This window comes from Penicillium subrubescens, assembly GCF_028828155.1.
Source record: "Penicillium subrubescens strain IBT 31985 chromosome Unknown utg000007l_segment0_segment0, whole genome shotgun sequence".
NCBI classification, from domain to species: domain Eukaryota; kingdom Fungi; phylum Ascomycota; class Eurotiomycetes; order Eurotiales; family Aspergillaceae; genus Penicillium; species Penicillium subrubescens.
Window position 1 is genome coordinate 1,942,665 of NW_026643157.1, and position 16,179 is coordinate 1,958,843.

At 50.9% G+C, this 16,179-nt stretch overlaps 6 protein-coding genes across 6 annotated transcripts; 2 read left to right on the forward strand and 4 right to left on the reverse strand.

Annotated features, from left to right (window-relative positions):
• Positions 1-353: 353 nt before the first annotated feature.
• Positions 354-677, reverse strand: N7473_010475 (uncharacterized protein; the record flags this gene model as incomplete). Its single annotated transcript, XM_057156414.1, has 1 exon — positions 354-677. The coding sequence occupies one exon, from the start codon at positions 675-677 to the stop codon at positions 354-356; it is 324 nt and encodes a 107-aa protein (XP_057005069.1).
• Positions 678-1,550: 873 nt separating this feature from the next.
• On the reverse strand, positions 1,551-3,150 carry N7473_010476 (putative nucleoside hydrolase; the record flags this gene model as incomplete). The annotated part of the gene is made up of 6 exons (XM_057156415.1): positions 1,551-2,180; positions 2,239-2,538; positions 2,618-2,652; positions 2,721-2,890; positions 2,955-3,058; positions 3,115-3,150. The coding sequence occupies 6 exons, from the start codon at positions 3,148-3,150 to the stop codon at positions 1,551-1,553; spliced, it is 1,275 nt and encodes a 424-aa protein (XP_057005070.1).
• Positions 3,151-5,124: 1,974 nt separating this feature from the next.
• N7473_010477 (uncharacterized protein) lies at positions 5,125-6,568 on the forward strand (the record flags this gene model as incomplete). The annotated part of the gene is made up of 3 exons (XM_057156416.1): positions 5,125-5,136; positions 5,295-5,335; positions 5,413-6,568. The coding sequence occupies 3 exons, from the start codon at positions 5,125-5,127 to the stop codon at positions 6,566-6,568; spliced, it is 1,209 nt and encodes a 402-aa protein (XP_057005071.1).
• Positions 6,569-7,183: 615 nt separating this feature from the next.
• On the forward strand, positions 7,184-8,516 carry N7473_010478 (protein ERV29; the record flags this gene model as incomplete). Its single annotated transcript, XM_057156417.1, has 5 exons — positions 7,184-7,350; positions 7,496-7,608; positions 7,764-8,257; positions 8,323-8,387; positions 8,444-8,516. The coding sequence occupies 5 exons, from the start codon at positions 7,184-7,186 to the stop codon at positions 8,514-8,516; spliced, it is 912 nt and encodes a 303-aa protein (XP_057005072.1).
• A 3,391-nt stretch (positions 8,517-11,907) lies between these two features.
• On the reverse strand, positions 11,908-13,014 carry N7473_010479 (uncharacterized protein; the record flags this gene model as incomplete). The annotated part of the gene is made up of 1 exon (XM_057156418.1): positions 11,908-13,014. The coding sequence occupies one exon, from the start codon at positions 13,012-13,014 to the stop codon at positions 11,908-11,910; it is 1,107 nt and encodes a 368-aa protein (XP_057005073.1).
• A 2,418-nt stretch (positions 13,015-15,432) lies between these two features.
• N7473_010480 (U6 snRNA-associated Sm-like protein LSm8) lies at positions 15,433-15,808 on the reverse strand (the record flags this gene model as incomplete). The annotated part of the gene is made up of 2 exons (XM_057156419.1): positions 15,433-15,704; positions 15,778-15,808. The coding sequence occupies 2 exons, from the start codon at positions 15,806-15,808 to the stop codon at positions 15,433-15,435; spliced, it is 303 nt and encodes a 100-aa protein (XP_057005074.1).
• Between the last annotated feature and the right edge of the window lie 371 nt (positions 15,809-16,179).

Consider the following 16,179-nt stretch of genomic DNA (forward strand, 5'->3'; position numbering starts at 1 on the left):
CTCTTGAAAGCGGGGGCTGGCCGGAGAGGGCTTAGATACGACGTTAACTTCTACTTCCAAGAATGGTTCGAAGAAGTTGAGTGAGTGATCTATGAGTTAGGAAGTGACAGTAGTGACCTACTGCCTTGAGATATAAAGAACCGAACTCCCATAGTACATTGATCCCAACGAGTTTATCTACCTATTTACTTTGCATCCATAACATGCACATCACCATCCATGCCTCCTAATCCATTCACTGAAAATCATCCGGTCTGCATTTAGTAATGCAGCGCTTGTAAGTGTGTGAACTACAATCATACTAATCAGCATCCTTGCACTCCCATCTCCATATTATCCGGGACACATATCACTTACCAAAACTTATCATCATCCGGCACAGCGATGTTACACGTCTGCGCCTCCAGCGAGCACAACTCCGTGCAATGATTGATGTGCTTAATGTGGTTGGGAAGATTGGGCGAGTTTTGCATTTGCGGGGAATGGTGGGCTCCAGTAGTCAAGGGCTTCTTCACTAGAGAGCCTGTTGTTGATGCTTTGTTGGCAGTCGTGGTGAGGTTGACGGGGACATGGACTGCGAGGGGTTTGCCGTGGTATGGACCGGCGATTCTGGGCATGGCGGCGGCGGAAGTGGCTAGGCCGACTAGGCAGAGGCCGAGGATACTTGTGAGTTGCATAGTGGTAGGAATTGGATGTGGAGAATTGGTTTTAGGAGGATTGTTGTTCTTGTTGATCAGGGTATTGAGATGATGCTGGGATGATGTGGAGGAGCGATGATCTTGGTAGGGCTTTGTTGCTTTATATGCTGGAGCTACTGACTTGCTTGTGGCTGGTATAATTCTCTCCACGGAGTCAAAAAAATGTCTAATGGATTGTACAGTGCTGCTATTGGCTCTATCTAGACCTGACACGGCCGATCACCGGGATATAACATTCCACATTCCTGGGATAGGCGGGGGAATTTTCACCTCATCATCCACGATGAAAGAAGATAGATTAATTTGGGACTCAATTGTGTTAATTGCTACCGTTGGTGAGAGTCATCATACGTGGTAAAGTCGTGGAACAGAGCAATGAGTCCGTTTACAGTGTCAGAATCGAAGGTCAGCAATTGGAAGTTTGTTGTATACATAGAGAGTCGCGACTCGCACTGGCCTTGCATTCCTGACAAACATGCCTCCACTCTAAAGCCCAATCAGAGTCAGCCTTCATAGACCAAGCAACAAAATTAGCTTTGTGCAAGTGCCGGGCACTGCTCCTTGGATGGTGGAACGTGGACTCCAGTTCAACATGACAGGGAGCGTTGACCACATGCCGTATCCAGCCACCCTAGATGTCATTCTTAATGCGTATTGATATACAGATACTTTTTTTAACATGCTCCAGACGGGCTGGGATATTTCTTCGCCAGATAGCCAGACGGGCAAGAAAATACTGCACGTCTACGGTAACTTCAAGCGAGGTGGATAACGTCTAGAGGACATGATCTCTATCCATTACCATCAAGATCTACTCCAGCTATATACCACTAACCCTAACCCATCAAGATTCTAACTGAAGAGTTTCTGGATAAGAATAGTTCCGAATGTCTTCTCCACAGGCGACACATCCATCCGATAAATACGGTTACCAGCACGCTGGCTCAACCACAAGCCATGGTCACTAGAGCTCTCCTCATCACCCTCAACAGGGTGCCGGCTGCGTCTATCAACAACGCACATACCACGCGTCCACTGGCCCGTCGTCTCGATACGGATATCCTCAGGGGATGTGGCCGTGGGCGCCCAGGTCGGGTCCTCGGATGTCAGGGCGTACCAGACACAAACCGGATCGTGTAGACTCAGCTCGGCATCATCACCCACGTGGCCGGGATGAAGTCTCTCCAGGGTTCGGAAAGTGTGACCCATGAAGGCGGAGACCCATTCTGCGAGGGGAGAACCGGCCTCGACGAGGGGGGCTACGGCAGTGCGGAACTCGCCGCGGGACAGGTTGTGCCGTAGAGTGATGTCCAGTGGGAATAGGCGGAGAGTCAATTGACGACTCAATTTGGCGGGGTATGGTACAAACATGGAGCTCGTTGTAAGTGGCAGGGTCGAGTTAGGGTTGGGTGATGTTAGTGCAAATACCCGTGCGGCGGCAAAGGCATCAGCATAGGCGTTGAATTCGCCAACTGGGGTGACCTGCCAAAGAATTTAGTCGGGATTTGGCTCAATCTATGGTCCTTCGCCTACGACTTACATTGCCAGGCTCGTTAACTGCACCGCCCATGACGACAACCTCCTTCACCCGAAGGAAAGTCTCGGGGTCCTCGGCGGACGCCAAAGCCAAGTTGGTAAGAGGGCCAACAGCAACCAAAGTCACTGAATCCGGCTCATTCTCACGCAACACCCGTAAGATCTCCTTGTGAGCAGGGATCTTTGAAGGAATGAAAGAATGATCTTCGGGATCGGCGCCAGTCTTGACGGCCTCGATACCCTGGTGATCAATCGCGGGGTCGAAGAGGTGCTTCCAAGTCTGACTGGGAGTGAGGTGCGGGTGCTATATGCATTAGTTAGTTATTGCCCTGGTGTATGAACACACAATCGTGTAGGATTGGGGAAGAGATATATGGCCATACACTAGCATGGATACCGCCAAGTCCATCCGTTCCATCTGCAGGGTAATTATTAGAAATGAACATCGGCCAAGGCAATGGAGTTATCAGCAAACCAGGTACATACGGAAGTAATCAGCCAACATCTTCTGGTCCTCCAGCGGATCCTCAGCACCAACGGCGACAACGGGCCGGGAGGCACGCATGGCGCCAAAACCTTCAGGACGGCCATTCTGGCGACGCCATTGGATCTCACGCTCAAGGATGTGGAACATGGAGACCACATTGCGGAGGCAGCTAATAGACGAGGATTAGATATATGTTATTATATACACCCTTAGTATTGATTGGAACGTCTTACCTCTTGACCTCGATGTTGCCAAAAGTCAACGAGATAAGCAGCAAATCGACCTCTTCTGGCTGGGCGGACAGCGCCAGCAGCAGAGCGAGAATGTCATCGATGCCCTAGGGAGGTCAGTATCTTGTGGAAATAGGCCTGTATATAGAAGAGATGGTCCTACGGGGTCTGTATCGATGATGATCTTCTTGCGAGCCATGGTGGGATATGTTGAAATAGTTGGATGTTGGAAGTGGGAAAGAATGCTTATCGCCGGTGGAAACCACTTGCCCGCACGTTATCGCCAGGGCTGCTGCTTCCTGAGGCATCAGCATGACAGCCCCACTAAGCTGTACTTTGGAGATGGTTAGCGGCTCTACTAGAGTACTACGGAGTACTCTACAACTAGACGGAGGTACAATTAGCTCCGACTCGGATTTCTTGCAAAAGAGTTGATAGTTATAGAATAATGTACTAAGTTTATCAAATTATCACGGAAAGCACAAGGTAGTTACCAGCCATTGCTTACAAGAGTGCTGTCAAGTTGTCAACTCGAGAATGGCCCAATCGGCCAGCCTCCAGCCAGCCACGCTGGCGCATATAATTTCCTGTGCGTATACTCCGTAGTACATCATGCACACCAGGAATCAGGGGTTCCTGGTAAATTCGTCATCATTAATCAATCCATAATATAAGGTTCATTGTTCCTGGCAAAGGTAGATGGTGTATCATACTGTATGACTTCTGTATGATCTCCATGGGATATTATACGGATTTCCACTCAGAATACTCATTCGAATTTGCTCGATCCCTATAGAGTCCTTATCGAAGCAATATGGAAGGAATGAAATTGAAAGACGCGTGGGCACGTGAGCTCCACTCTTATCGTATACGAGGTACATATCGAGCATTCCATCTATTGTGTACCGAATCACAAGTACTAACAGATCTTGGGGAGATATATCTATCTTTTGGCAGTGAATAGGTGTTTGCATTGATCCTTTCCATCGGCAATTCATTTCCGCCCCTCGTGGCGGATGCGTGAGGGCGGCTGCAAGGGGTAACGAGATCCCCTGCCGGATCGACGCGAGAAGCTACCGGTGGGCGGAGTATGGACGGTGAGTGGACAACCACTAAAAACACTGATATCATGGTGCTCCAGGGGGTTGGCCCTGCAGAAAGTCCAGAGTACATACTGTCTACATAGTGTTATGTACGGAGTACTGTACATTGTGATTACGATCAGACCCATCCAGATGGATTTACGGGGGATTTGCCCAGCGGAGTGGAAATGAGACAAGCGGCGGAGGAGACGTGGCCTGTTCGCTTGGTTTCCCCCAGTTGCAGCTCTCCAGCTCTCCACACCCGTGGCTGGATTCGGGAAGCTTTGAGCTTTTCAGGGCCAGTCTGGATCAATTCCCGGTAGCGCTAGTCAATTTACTCCGGAGGGGACTTGGGTCTTCTTCCCTTGTTGGTTGGTGGGTGAGTCCCGAGTCAACCTAAGGGGAAGGAGTCTGGGCGGGTATTTAATATTACCGGCGGTGTACCGAGGAGAAAGTATGGGAATGTAGATGCAATTGCCAAAGAATTGATGGTGTTAGGTAGTATTCAGTCAATTCTATAAGGATGTAATAAAATTGGAACATTGAGCAAGTTTTAATTTGTTACTAATACCCCTTTTTCATAGTGAAAAATCCATTCTCTCTTGTCATCATCTGTGAGTACCTTTCAAGCGAGTGATTTCCCCGTAAAGTGGTCAATACACCACTGTGACGGTAAATACACGGCAGTACCGCAGCGTGTCCTTTTCTGGCTCGCCCTACTCGTCCTCCTCCACCTCCTCCTCTTCTTCTCCTGTTCCTCGCTCAAACGTTCCTTTGGCGCTTCTCTTTTCCTTTCTTTCTCTCTCACCCTTCTTCGCTCTCTGCGCAGCTTCGGTATCCATGCCATCGGCCCGCTGAGCACAGCTTTTTGCGTTGACCTTCTTCCTCATCTCTCCCCGTCCGAGCGCAATCCACCCCCAATTTCCCCAATTGAGAGTGGCCTCCTCGGACCCTCAATTCCCACGACACCCTTTCCCTCTCTACTCGCAGACGATTCGAGAGCGACTCGTGAGCTGCATCCTCGCTAGCAGTGCAATTGGCTCTCACCGATTGCACATCATCGATCAATTCACCAGGCCCCGACAACTTCAATGTTCAACCGGGTCCTTTGAATATCCCTTCGAACCCCTCTCCGACAACCGTCCCCCCTTTTCTTCCGTTGCGGCGTACCACCAAGTCGCAGTAATCTTTGCGCGTGCCGAATAGTTCCTGCGCGTGAGCTCTGTCATACCCGAAACCTGTGACCCGCGTGGGCCACTAGTACGTCCTCGACTACCTTGCCTCAAAGGCTTCTTTCCAACCGTATGTCTTGCGCTCAATTTAAATTCCATAACCAAGCTTACGTGAGTAACGGGCACTGACGCTAACATCGACCATAGCTCAATGACTATGAACCCCTATCTCAGCTGGGCCCTCCTGCTCGTGGTGGCAGGTGGTCTTGGTTGGTACTACACCAATGGCTCGACCCCGAAGGCCAAGACCGCAGTTCGGACTGTCGTGGAGAAGACGGAGGCTGTCGTAGCGCCCAAGAAGCAAAAGCGCAAGCCCAAGGCACCCGAACCAGCCGTGGCGAAGAAGCCCGAGGTCAAGACTGTGGTCTCACCCCCAACCACCGAGGATGACCAGCCCGATGAGGATGTTGACCGCAACGAGATGGCCCGCCGCCTGGCTGCCATCAAGAACGGCACTTCCCCTGCCCTTGCGCCTACCTCTAAGAGCCAGAAGAAGAAGGCGAAGAAGGCCGTCCAGCTCGAGAGCGGCTCCCACGCCTCCTCCACCACCGGCGCTGACGCGGATGACGACCTCTCCCCCGCTGCCTCTCCCGAGGTCAACGCTACCGTTCCTTCCGCTGGATACGTCTCCGACATGCTGGAGGCCCCCGCCCCTGGTGCCGCGGTCCTCCGCGTGACCGGCAACATCGAGTCTGAGCCTAAGAAGCAGAAGGCCCAGAACTTCAAGCAGGTGGAGACCAAGAAGCAGCGCCAGAACCGCCTCAAGAACGAGGCCCGCAAGCAGCAGGTTCAGGAGGCCGAGGCGGAGCGCAAGAAGCTGCTCGAGAAGCAGCTCCACACCGCTCGCGAGTTCGAGCGCCAGGAGGTTTCTCGTTCCAAGCCACCCACCAGCAACGCCTGGCAGACCCAGGCTAAGCCCGCGGTCAACGGCTCCTCTCAGTCCGCTCCCGCTGCTCCTGCTGCTGCGCCCGTTCAGCTCCTCGACACCTTTGAGCCCTCCGCCGCCGCTCCCGCCCAGAAGAAGTGGGACCAGAACCTCCCCTCCGAGGAGGAGCAGCTCCGCATCCTGGAATCTTCCAACGTTGACGACGACTGGACTACCGTATCCAGCAAAAAGGTCAGCAAGAAGAAGGGTGGCAAGGCCGACGAGAGCTTCAGCGAGGCCAGTGCCTCCGAGTCTCAGCCCACTCCCGTGGCCCCTCTCCCCGTTGAGCCCCGTGTGACGGTGACTCCTACTTACCTCCCTGACATCCTCCGCTCTCGGGAGAAGGGCCACCCGCTGGACTCGGACTGGGCCGCTTGAACTCTTCTCAATGCTTTGATCTTGTCCATGTGACATTTCTTCTTTATCACACTTTTTGACCTTGTACCTATTACTCATTTGACTTGGCTTTGGCGTTTCGGGGGTGCGGCCCACAATTTCAGCCTTTGTCTCCCCAGCTTCACCCCTTCGTGATTAGGGGTGGGCACGAGTGGCTCTTGTGCTGTTCGTGGTGAACTCGCCGCTCTCCTCGGCGAAATTGCGCGAGGGGAGCACAAAAGCACAAACTGGGACATGTTGTCATTTTCTATTTTCGACCTGTATTACAATGGAAGCATGCTTTTTGCAGCATTTGATCGAGAACTGTGGGATCAAGTCTAGAGAATGTAGAATGTTCAAAATATTAGAATGTATAGAATGTATAGAATGCGCCCATGTTTTGGACCTGTCGTCACAGTAGCCCAAACGGGACTAGCGCCGAGTTCCGGCATCGTGGCCTGAAGAGGAGCACCGCTTGGTATACTCGACTCCACTTTGTATTTACTCCCTCGATCCCTCCCTTTCTACACCACCTCCAATCTTCTTCAACCCTCTTGCAAGCTCCAATTTACTCTCGACAAACCTCACAACTCCCTCTCCTCCCCGAATACATTCGCCATGGCCCAAATTCGTGGCACCGCGGGCTACAACCTCGGCCACCAGAACCCGTTCGGCGGGCCCAGTAGCGCAGATGCTACCAACGACCCTAGCCCGCTCGATGCGATCCGCGAGCAGACAAGCAAGATTGAAGACTGGTTGGATTCATTGGCAGACCCCGTCAAGCCGTACGTGAGCTCCTGGATATAATTCTGGTTCAAACTTCGCCTGTCGTTGCTGTTCGCCAGCTCCCTCGGCCCCCGAAAACCAGTTGTTCCCCCCAAACAAGGGATCTTCAGGCCTGCACTGACACCGTGTTCTTTTACTCTACAGGTACCTCCCTGCGATCGGCCGGTTCCTGATCGTGGTCACTTTCATCGAGGACTCGCTACGCATTCTTACACAATGGAGCGACCAGCTGCTCTATCTACGTGATTTCCGGAAGAGTAAGAAACCCTGAATCTGAACCTCGGACCCTGGATCCTGTCCCGCACGAGCTTCCCCCGGTGGCTTGTCGGCGGCTTGCGCCCTCCCCCCAACAAATCAGATCTACTACAATTGCAACGCGACAATTTATCTAACTCGTCCTTGGTGGATATAGTTCCCTGGGGAATCACGCACATGTTCCTCATCATCAATGTCATCGCCATGTCTGTCTGTTCGTTCCTCGTTATCGCCCGCAAACGCACCGAGTACGCCGTGGCCGGCTTGTTAGCTGTTGTTATTACCCAGGGACTTGGATATGGCCTCATCTTCGACTTGAACTTCTTCCTGCGCAACCTGAGTGTCGTTGGTGGTCTGCTGATGGTGCTGTCGGACTCGTGGGTGCGCAAGAAGTTTGTGCCCGCCGGTCTGCCCCAGCTTGACGAGAAGGACCGCAAGATGTATGTGCAGTTCGCCGGTCGCGTGCTGCTGATCTTCCTCTTTATTGGATTCGTCTTCTCCGGTCAGTGGAGCTTCTGGCGCATACTGGTTAGCTTGTTCGGTCTCGTCGCCTGTGTGATGGTCATCGTCGGCTTCAAGGCTAAGTGGAGCGCCATTATTCTTGTTGTTCTGCTGAGCGTTTTCAACGTGCTGGTCAACAACTTCTGGACGGTATGTCTTTGATTTCCTTATTTTGCGGTTTGGGATCTGTCTCAGATTGACTGACTATGAAACAGCTGCACCCCCACCACCCTCACAAGGACTTTGCCAAGTACGACTTTTTCCAGATTCTGTCAATTGTGTATGTTTTCATTTCCCCTGTCCTATTTCTATCCAATTTTCTAATTTTTGGGTCAGCGGCGGTCTCCTTCTCCTGGTCAACATGGGTCCAGGTCAATTGTCCATGGACGAGAAGAAGAAGGTTTACTAGGAAGGGGCAGAGACAATACTGCCTCTCTCTATATATCCCCGAGCTCTTGCATCCCGCAGCCAATGGAATAACGGACAGACCAGGTGTAGATGATGCCAAACAAACGCGGCTGTCATCTTCCCTCCTCTTCTCACACGCAAAGCAAACACATACATCGCCTCTGCTAGATTGGTCTAGAGAGGTTAGTCAAACTACTCATGTACTTTCGTTCTTTGTCTGCCATTTGGTCTTGCGGAAAGAGCCATCAACTTTCTCTTTTTTTTCCACCATTTTGCATGTTCTCTCTCCCTCTTTCTGAATTTCTTTTCATTTTCTTGTCTTTCCCCAGTCCCTCCTCATACCTCCGGGGACTGGACTGGTGTTCCTCATGTCCGCATCATACTTTTTTCCTTCCGGATCCCTTCTGCGTTTCTTTTTTTTTTCTCACCTTTAGCAAAAAGGAAATGTCCCTATGCATGTGATGATTTACAACTCATCGACATGGACTACTGCCGAATCTATCATGAATGATAAGTTGCATTGAAGTCATGAACCTGAGCTTCTTCCTTCTTGGATTGGAGATGTCTCTGCCAAAATAATTTGTATATCATATTTACCTCGCCTTTCGTATCACGGGCCCTTCGCTATACCTATAAGAGACGCCTACTTTTGTATTTTATATTTACCACTCACTCGGTCATACACAACAACCAGACCCACCAAGGCATCCACCATATTGCTTCTCTGATTGGGGAGAAAATCGGGGATCATACAGCACGGGTCCGCACGATTAAAACGTTTGATTCTACGGCCGAACTCCACACCCAACAAACGCTGTGGGGAGAGATAGTAGCAGTCTCGCAACTCGAGCAAATCATGGAGAACTTCTCAAATGGTGTTACGCCGTCTTAGAGGTTATCATATCCTCGGAGGGAGGATTGGAGGCATCTTTCGGGCCTTGGCTATATATCATCATTTCTCCTCATACACCCCGGCATATCACTATGGTAGCCTCTACCGAAAGCACGCCGACACTTCCCTCTCTGCTCTACAGGAGGGTCGCAAGAACCTCCTCCTCAGTGGCCAGTACTCCGACATGAAAAGTGACGACTTTTCCTTACTTGCCACTCACTTGATCATATACAGGCCTTCGTTCGGCGAAGTCATAGTGATTGATACCTACGAGATCACATTCAACAAAGACTCACTCGGAATCCACAGTAGACCAAGCAAAAGACACCTGGTCAACTTCACACCCCGCTGCTTTACTCATGTCTTACACCCACTTCTCAGAGAGACCCTCCATACAGAAGATCTTAACGTCCTGTCCTGCCGTGGATCAGCGATATGACTTGTACCAATACCCTACACTTGCTTGGCAAGATCAAAAAAAGGCGGCAGGACTCCAGGACTCCCGAAGACGACCATCACTGGTTTCTCCTTCATTACGCGGCTTTTACCTTCCTTGGTGCCACTTACACAATTCAATCAATCCATCATAGATGTTCCCGTTCTTGAATTTTATAAAGACAGAAAGGAGTCTCCACTAGATGGACGGAGAAACAGGAACCTCGACATGGGGCGGCCGGACTCGATATCGCAACCGTTTCTACCTGCACTGACTCCCACGTCTCCATTAACAAGTTCGGGGAGAATTTCAAGCAGTAAGCAAACCTCGCTTTATCGCGTTTGTGTGTCTACAGAATGCAATCCTCGAGTCCGCGGCACGCCATTACACGCCAGCCCCGCCAAGGCCATATGGTCAATGCTAGCGACGCATTGCACAGTGCAGCCGCATCGCGGTCGAGGCCCACAGCATACGATGGATCGTCACTCGTCTGCGGTCGTACCCCTACTCACGGGTGATACCTTACTCGGCACGTTTCACTGGAACTTGCGCATCGAGCGACGTTACGATCCCTCTCTCCTGGATGGGAAGTAGGTCGTGACCACAATCTTGTTGATGCCTCACGATACGTGAGTGCTCCGTATACTGAGACGGCGGACGATTACGCATCTCGTTTCTTCGCGAAAGTCACTGAGAATAGAGTCTATATCCACAAGGAGCTCACTAGCCAGGTAACGGGAGGACTCTTTTCAAGATCATTCATTCACAAGTCACTAACTCTTCCTACTAGGTCTGGTTGATACGTACCACGATCTATTCCAAATATCAATCGTTCAAGACACCACCTTATACCATATCCTTCTACGTCGAGTACATCGAGCTCATCATCGAATTGGAATCTATAAACTTATTTTCTCGCCGGCCGTCTTTCCTACATTGCCACTTAATGGGCTTGACCAGCGAATCCTGTGGCACAGGGGAGCATTTCCATCACGCACCTAGAATACTGTGGGAAGTCTTCTATTGTTGCTAGCTTAGTACCTGTTTTCTTCGTTCCGATAAGATATGCTTAGGTTTGCAGCTTTGGGCTTTTGTTGTATGCAGAGAGGTGTCGAGCCTAGAGTTAAAGTGTGTTTCGTTATGGCTATCCTTTATTACGTTGTGAGGTACTCGTTTAAGAATTCTGGAGAATGCAAAATAATACATCAAATCCATCTAATTATCATTTAAAGCCTTTACAGTAATAACCTTGATAGGTAGCGTATACTACCTCCAGTCGCTGGTAGATACCTGCTGGAGGACAATATATTTCCATCGAGATGGCTCCGGCCAGCCACCACCTACTAGCAACCCGAAGATTGCCGAAGCTCATACAATGTTTTTAAGGTTTGCGACATATAGTTAGAGCTAAAATAATTTCAAATCCAATTCCAATGAATCATCATGCTATGTATGCGCTATGTATGTACCCGAATGGCAAAGGCGATTATGATACAGGAGAAAGAAGGCTTCAGGGTCGATCTAGGGGAAAGTCAAAGGAGGGTAGCGAGCGGCAGAAAAAAATATTCGCCAATAATAATAATGTAAACAAGGAGAGAAAAGGAATGGAAGAGAGTATCAATGCGCTTAAAATACGCTTAAAGGAATGATAGGAGGATGGTAGTGTCAAGGTAAAAGTGTACCCAGCATTAATAGCTGGGACGGGAGGAATGATGTAAAATAGTGTCCTTTCGCCAATGGTTTTCACATTGATTCCGACTAGAATTGCTTGTTGTCATCGGTCGCTGTTGGGGGCATCTGGTCCAGCCGTGCGCTCGAGCCCAAAGGAGGGATGGATGATCTGTTGGTGTGGGGGCGAAAGGGGGCGAGAGAAGCAAATGATAATCCAGGAATGCGCAGTGCTTTTTGCTCCAGAATAAACGCCTTGGTGCTAAAGAAGAATCCAGAACTGTCGGATAGGGAGGAGGGGATAGTCGGAGAGGAGGAAGTGGAAGGTTAGGATAGGTTGCTGGTGTAGTGATGATGGTGATAAGGGAGTTGAGGATAAAAAGGGGAGGTCGCAGATTATATGTCCATACTCCAGCGCCACGGGCGAATGCGTTCTAGCTGGCCGACACCGAATTCGTCTCGGTCATCGTTGATCTCCAACTGCAAAAGGTGGACCTTATGCTTGTTGCCATCGCCGCGTTTCAGGGTGGACAACGTCTTTGAGATCTGGGGGCGAGGTGCCTTGATGCTGCCTTCGGTGGAGTTGGAAGCGGGCCGTGTCGCAGGCGTGTCGGGGTACTTCCATGAAGTACTGAAGGATTGATCGTCCCCCACAGAGAACATTGAGTCAGATCGAGAGTCCCGATGTTGATCAAAGTCGTCGCAAATATCACTTTCAAAGCTTGTCCGGACGCGCGAGAGAGATGGTCGGCGAGGTAGTTGTTGCTGCATTCCAGAGGTATCGACTGTGCCGTCTTCAGTCTCCTTGCTGATATGTTCAGGCTCCTCTTCCTGAATTGCGGCTCCCCTGATCGTGCGGGATGGCCAGTCGAAGCCACCCATACTATCACGAGGAGATGTCATGTCGAATCGTTCTTTGCCAGCCATGACCTTTGCACTGGGTGGTGGCTGGAGCATCCATCTAGTTTCCGCGCGGCTGCGGGGTCCACTCACGATAGGCGGATGTAGATCATTGACAGGGGGTACACGCGCTGCATAATACTTGGGCGGCTCCTGATGATCGGTACGACCACGACCCGAGAAGCCAATGGATGATCCTCGAACTTCCTGGCCCCAGAGGGGTTCATCTTCACGCTGGTATCGCATAGATTTCCATCGGTCGTTGAGAGGTTGCATGAGGCCACTGGTCCTATCCTTCTTGAGCTGCGAACTCTGATCCGTATTCCAGCTGTTTGTCCTCGCATTGTTGCGATTGCCACCGCGACGAGTTGGAGGTCCTGGTCCTAGTGATATTTCTTCGGTCCAGCCTTCGTTGGTGCTAAAGGCAGTCGGCTGGGGAAATGGCCGGGGTTGATCGGTGACAAGATCGGCGGCGACTTTCTCATTGAGACGTTGAATTCGTATGGCATCCTTCTTGCGTTTCCGTCGGTCGACGCTCATAGCACATGGTGTGCAAGTCGCGTAGTAAAAGACGGCGGACTGCGCGCCCCGATAGAGCCACATCGCCGACGCGGGGGAGGGGGTAAGCCCGTACTGTCTGTAACGATGCCTGGTCGGGATATTTTTTGTTGACGATGTATGGTGATAAAGTCCGGCCTCACTCACGACGGGGTCTCTGCCCGGGAGAAGTGTTGAGTCGAGCCCGGTATTGGATCGCTGTTTCGTCGTGATACTGGAGTCCACATGAAGGGCTGAGGTAAATCGCGGATAGGGGGCGGAAGGCGGAGCGCGGAAGGATGAGTGGCGCAGGCGAAGATGTAAGAATTGTGACGCCCAACGACCAGCGGAGGGGGATTTGGTCGAGGGAGATAGGAAAGAGGGTAGAAAGTAAGAGAGTAAGAGGGGAAGAGAAAGCTAAGAGAGAGTGAGAGTGAGGGTGGAAGGGGGAGGGGGCCTCAGGATGAAACGGTCAGGAGTCGAATCCGAGGGGAGAAACGGGCAATGGAGAACTTTGGGCATTGGGGGCGGATGGGGCGAGTATTGCTGTATCAGATTTACCGCATTAAATTACCATACCGCGGAGTGAATGACAGGTAGAAAACTACGGAGTCCGCCTCCGTGTCCAGCTTAAACAGGAACACTTGCTGCCTAGCACACCGCGGACTCCAGACTTTCCGTATTACTCCATACCAGGTCAATACATCCCAATTACATTACTATTCACCCACGGTTCCCCCAGGTACTTCCATACTACGGTGACTTTGGTACCCTAACATGGCTAAAGACTCCGTACTTTCCCCTATAACTATACTCCGTACTCCGTACACGATTACACCACGAGTTTCGCCAAGTTACATAGTGAACCCTGCCCTGCTTGCGGTTGGACCTATTTACATACTCTCTCCAAAGTTAATAACAGGCTCTGACATTCACAATTGCGTCAATTCGACGTCCCACCAGATACATCAGACTTTAGTACTGCCCCGAAATCCAGTTAGTGAACACGTCGGCCTAACTGACTCCTAATCTACTTCCACCGGCGAATTGACCGCATCAAATCCCCCTAACAACCGGTTGGCGCCAAGAACCCGCATAGCGCTACTGTACGATTCATGCGATCGGGCAACATTTCCAGGGCCGCCAGTTGGACTGGCTAGATCCTTAATCCTGGTCTTGAACCCCTCTTTTTGAACCTTTAAACGAAGGGACTGTTCACGAAGAGGAAGCTCTTGAAAAAGGTACGGTGTATGGTCCTTGGTTCGAAAGACTTGACGTTTATACTGGGCTTAGCATCAATCCTTCGTCCCGCGTGTGGGGACACTGCGCCGCAAACGGGATGGAAAGGGGCTGGAGAGTATGATTATTACTCTTACTACGCGATGTTTTCTATGGTTGGGCAAAAGATTACGAAATAAATCGACAGAGTAACTATTATTGTACACTTCAAACTCCATACAACGTCCCCTGTGCCCCGTCGAGTCGTGTCACCTAAACGCAGTGGGTCGAGACCTAAGAATAAGGTCTGATTTAGGCCACATCTCGTTGCTGTTGGCCTGGAACAATTATCATGAGGCTTACTCGTCAGGCCAGACATGATTCGATACAAAACCCGTCCACATATAGGGCTCATATACTGCAAGGATATTCCCTGTTGTTTGGCGGTAAGTTGATTACTATCATACTACTGCATACACTCGATGGTCTGAGGTGAGACCTTCCAAGATTCTATATTGTCACTCTACACCCACTAATAGGAGAACGAGAAACTACGACTTGGGCAGAAAGTTGGGCAAGCAATGCGAACATCATCCTTCGACATACATGCGCTCAAGTCAGGATAGAGTACTCATAGTCATTATCTACCGAATATCTCTCGAGAAGAGCCCCATTCCATGCCCGGCCTTCCCCGCCCTGTTATGATGACCCAGGGAATGTTCCCCGCGCAAGCACCCGTAGACCTCTCTGTATTTTTGGCCTTTCTCCAGCATTGTATCCATTAAGATCTCCCCCGTCTATGCCGTTGTTGTCCTCTTTCGCGTGCCCAAAGCCCCAATGTACCGTAGATCCCCGCAGGTATGCAGCCAACCGCATGAATGCCGAGCTCCAAGGGCCTAGGGTAGGGCTTCATCGCATGTGAAGTCATGGAATTGATGTCTCCGGGGCAATTGTACCACATGCAGACCAATCACTTGATGACGTCGTCGTTAAGCCGCTGCTTGTCATATGTTTGCGATCAAAGGGAAGACCATGCTAGGCCTAAGTAGGTGGACACGAAAATAGAAAAGGACCGGGTATGGGCGAAACGAAAATCGACTGTCTTTCGATGATGGACAGGGCAGGCACATGATAACGACACCCTGGCGCATGCCCCCAAAGAACCAAAGTGCAGTGCCTCTCTCATTGGTCCCTCTCATGCAAAGAATATGAAAAAGTTCCCAAACCACCAACGCCCGAACGCGCGCAAATCAAAGCCAAGCTTGCTCATGCATTCTTCGTATCCCGAATAACCTGCCCTTTAACCTTTGACCAATCGATATCTGCATCGATCTTCTCGTCTACCTCGCCGCATACCACCACATTATCACCCCGAATAAGGTACAGGCCATGCTCGACCTGCGCGGAGGGCTCGTCGTCGTCTGGGGTGCGGATGATGCGCTCGACCGTGTTGGTGAGGACGATGTTGGTGAGTTGGTCGGTGGAGAGGAGTGTGCCGAGAAGTGTGCGGCCGTCCACGGTGAGGATGAGGACTTTTTCTGTTGTGATAAGGAGGGAAACGAGTTAGTACTGAGGGTGTAGTTGCGTTGAGGTAGTAGGTTTGGGACATACTATTAATGAGGGACATGAGAGGTAGAGACATGGTGGGTGGGTTGTATGACGACACGGGGTCTTCAATTAATGTAGTGAGATGTTCGGGTAGGTGTGCTGATTGCGCTGCTGCAATTGAAGCTCGAGACGGGCGTGCACCGGTCTATTCTGCGGCCAGCAATCGTGATTTTGCAGCTTTCCGGAGCAAAGATCGAGATCGTAGCTGTCCTTCGGCAGACTTTTGCTTATTTTAAGGACAGAAAGGAAGACTTTGCAGATGTTGGCATGCAAATGGTGTCCGAGGCGAGCTTGAGCGTGACAATTTGGGGTCTTTGCGAGTGAAGGTGAAGCCGAAACGAAATCCGCTGTTCGTGAGCACTCGAACGTTGATGATGCTATCACAAGGCCAGACTTGGAATGTTG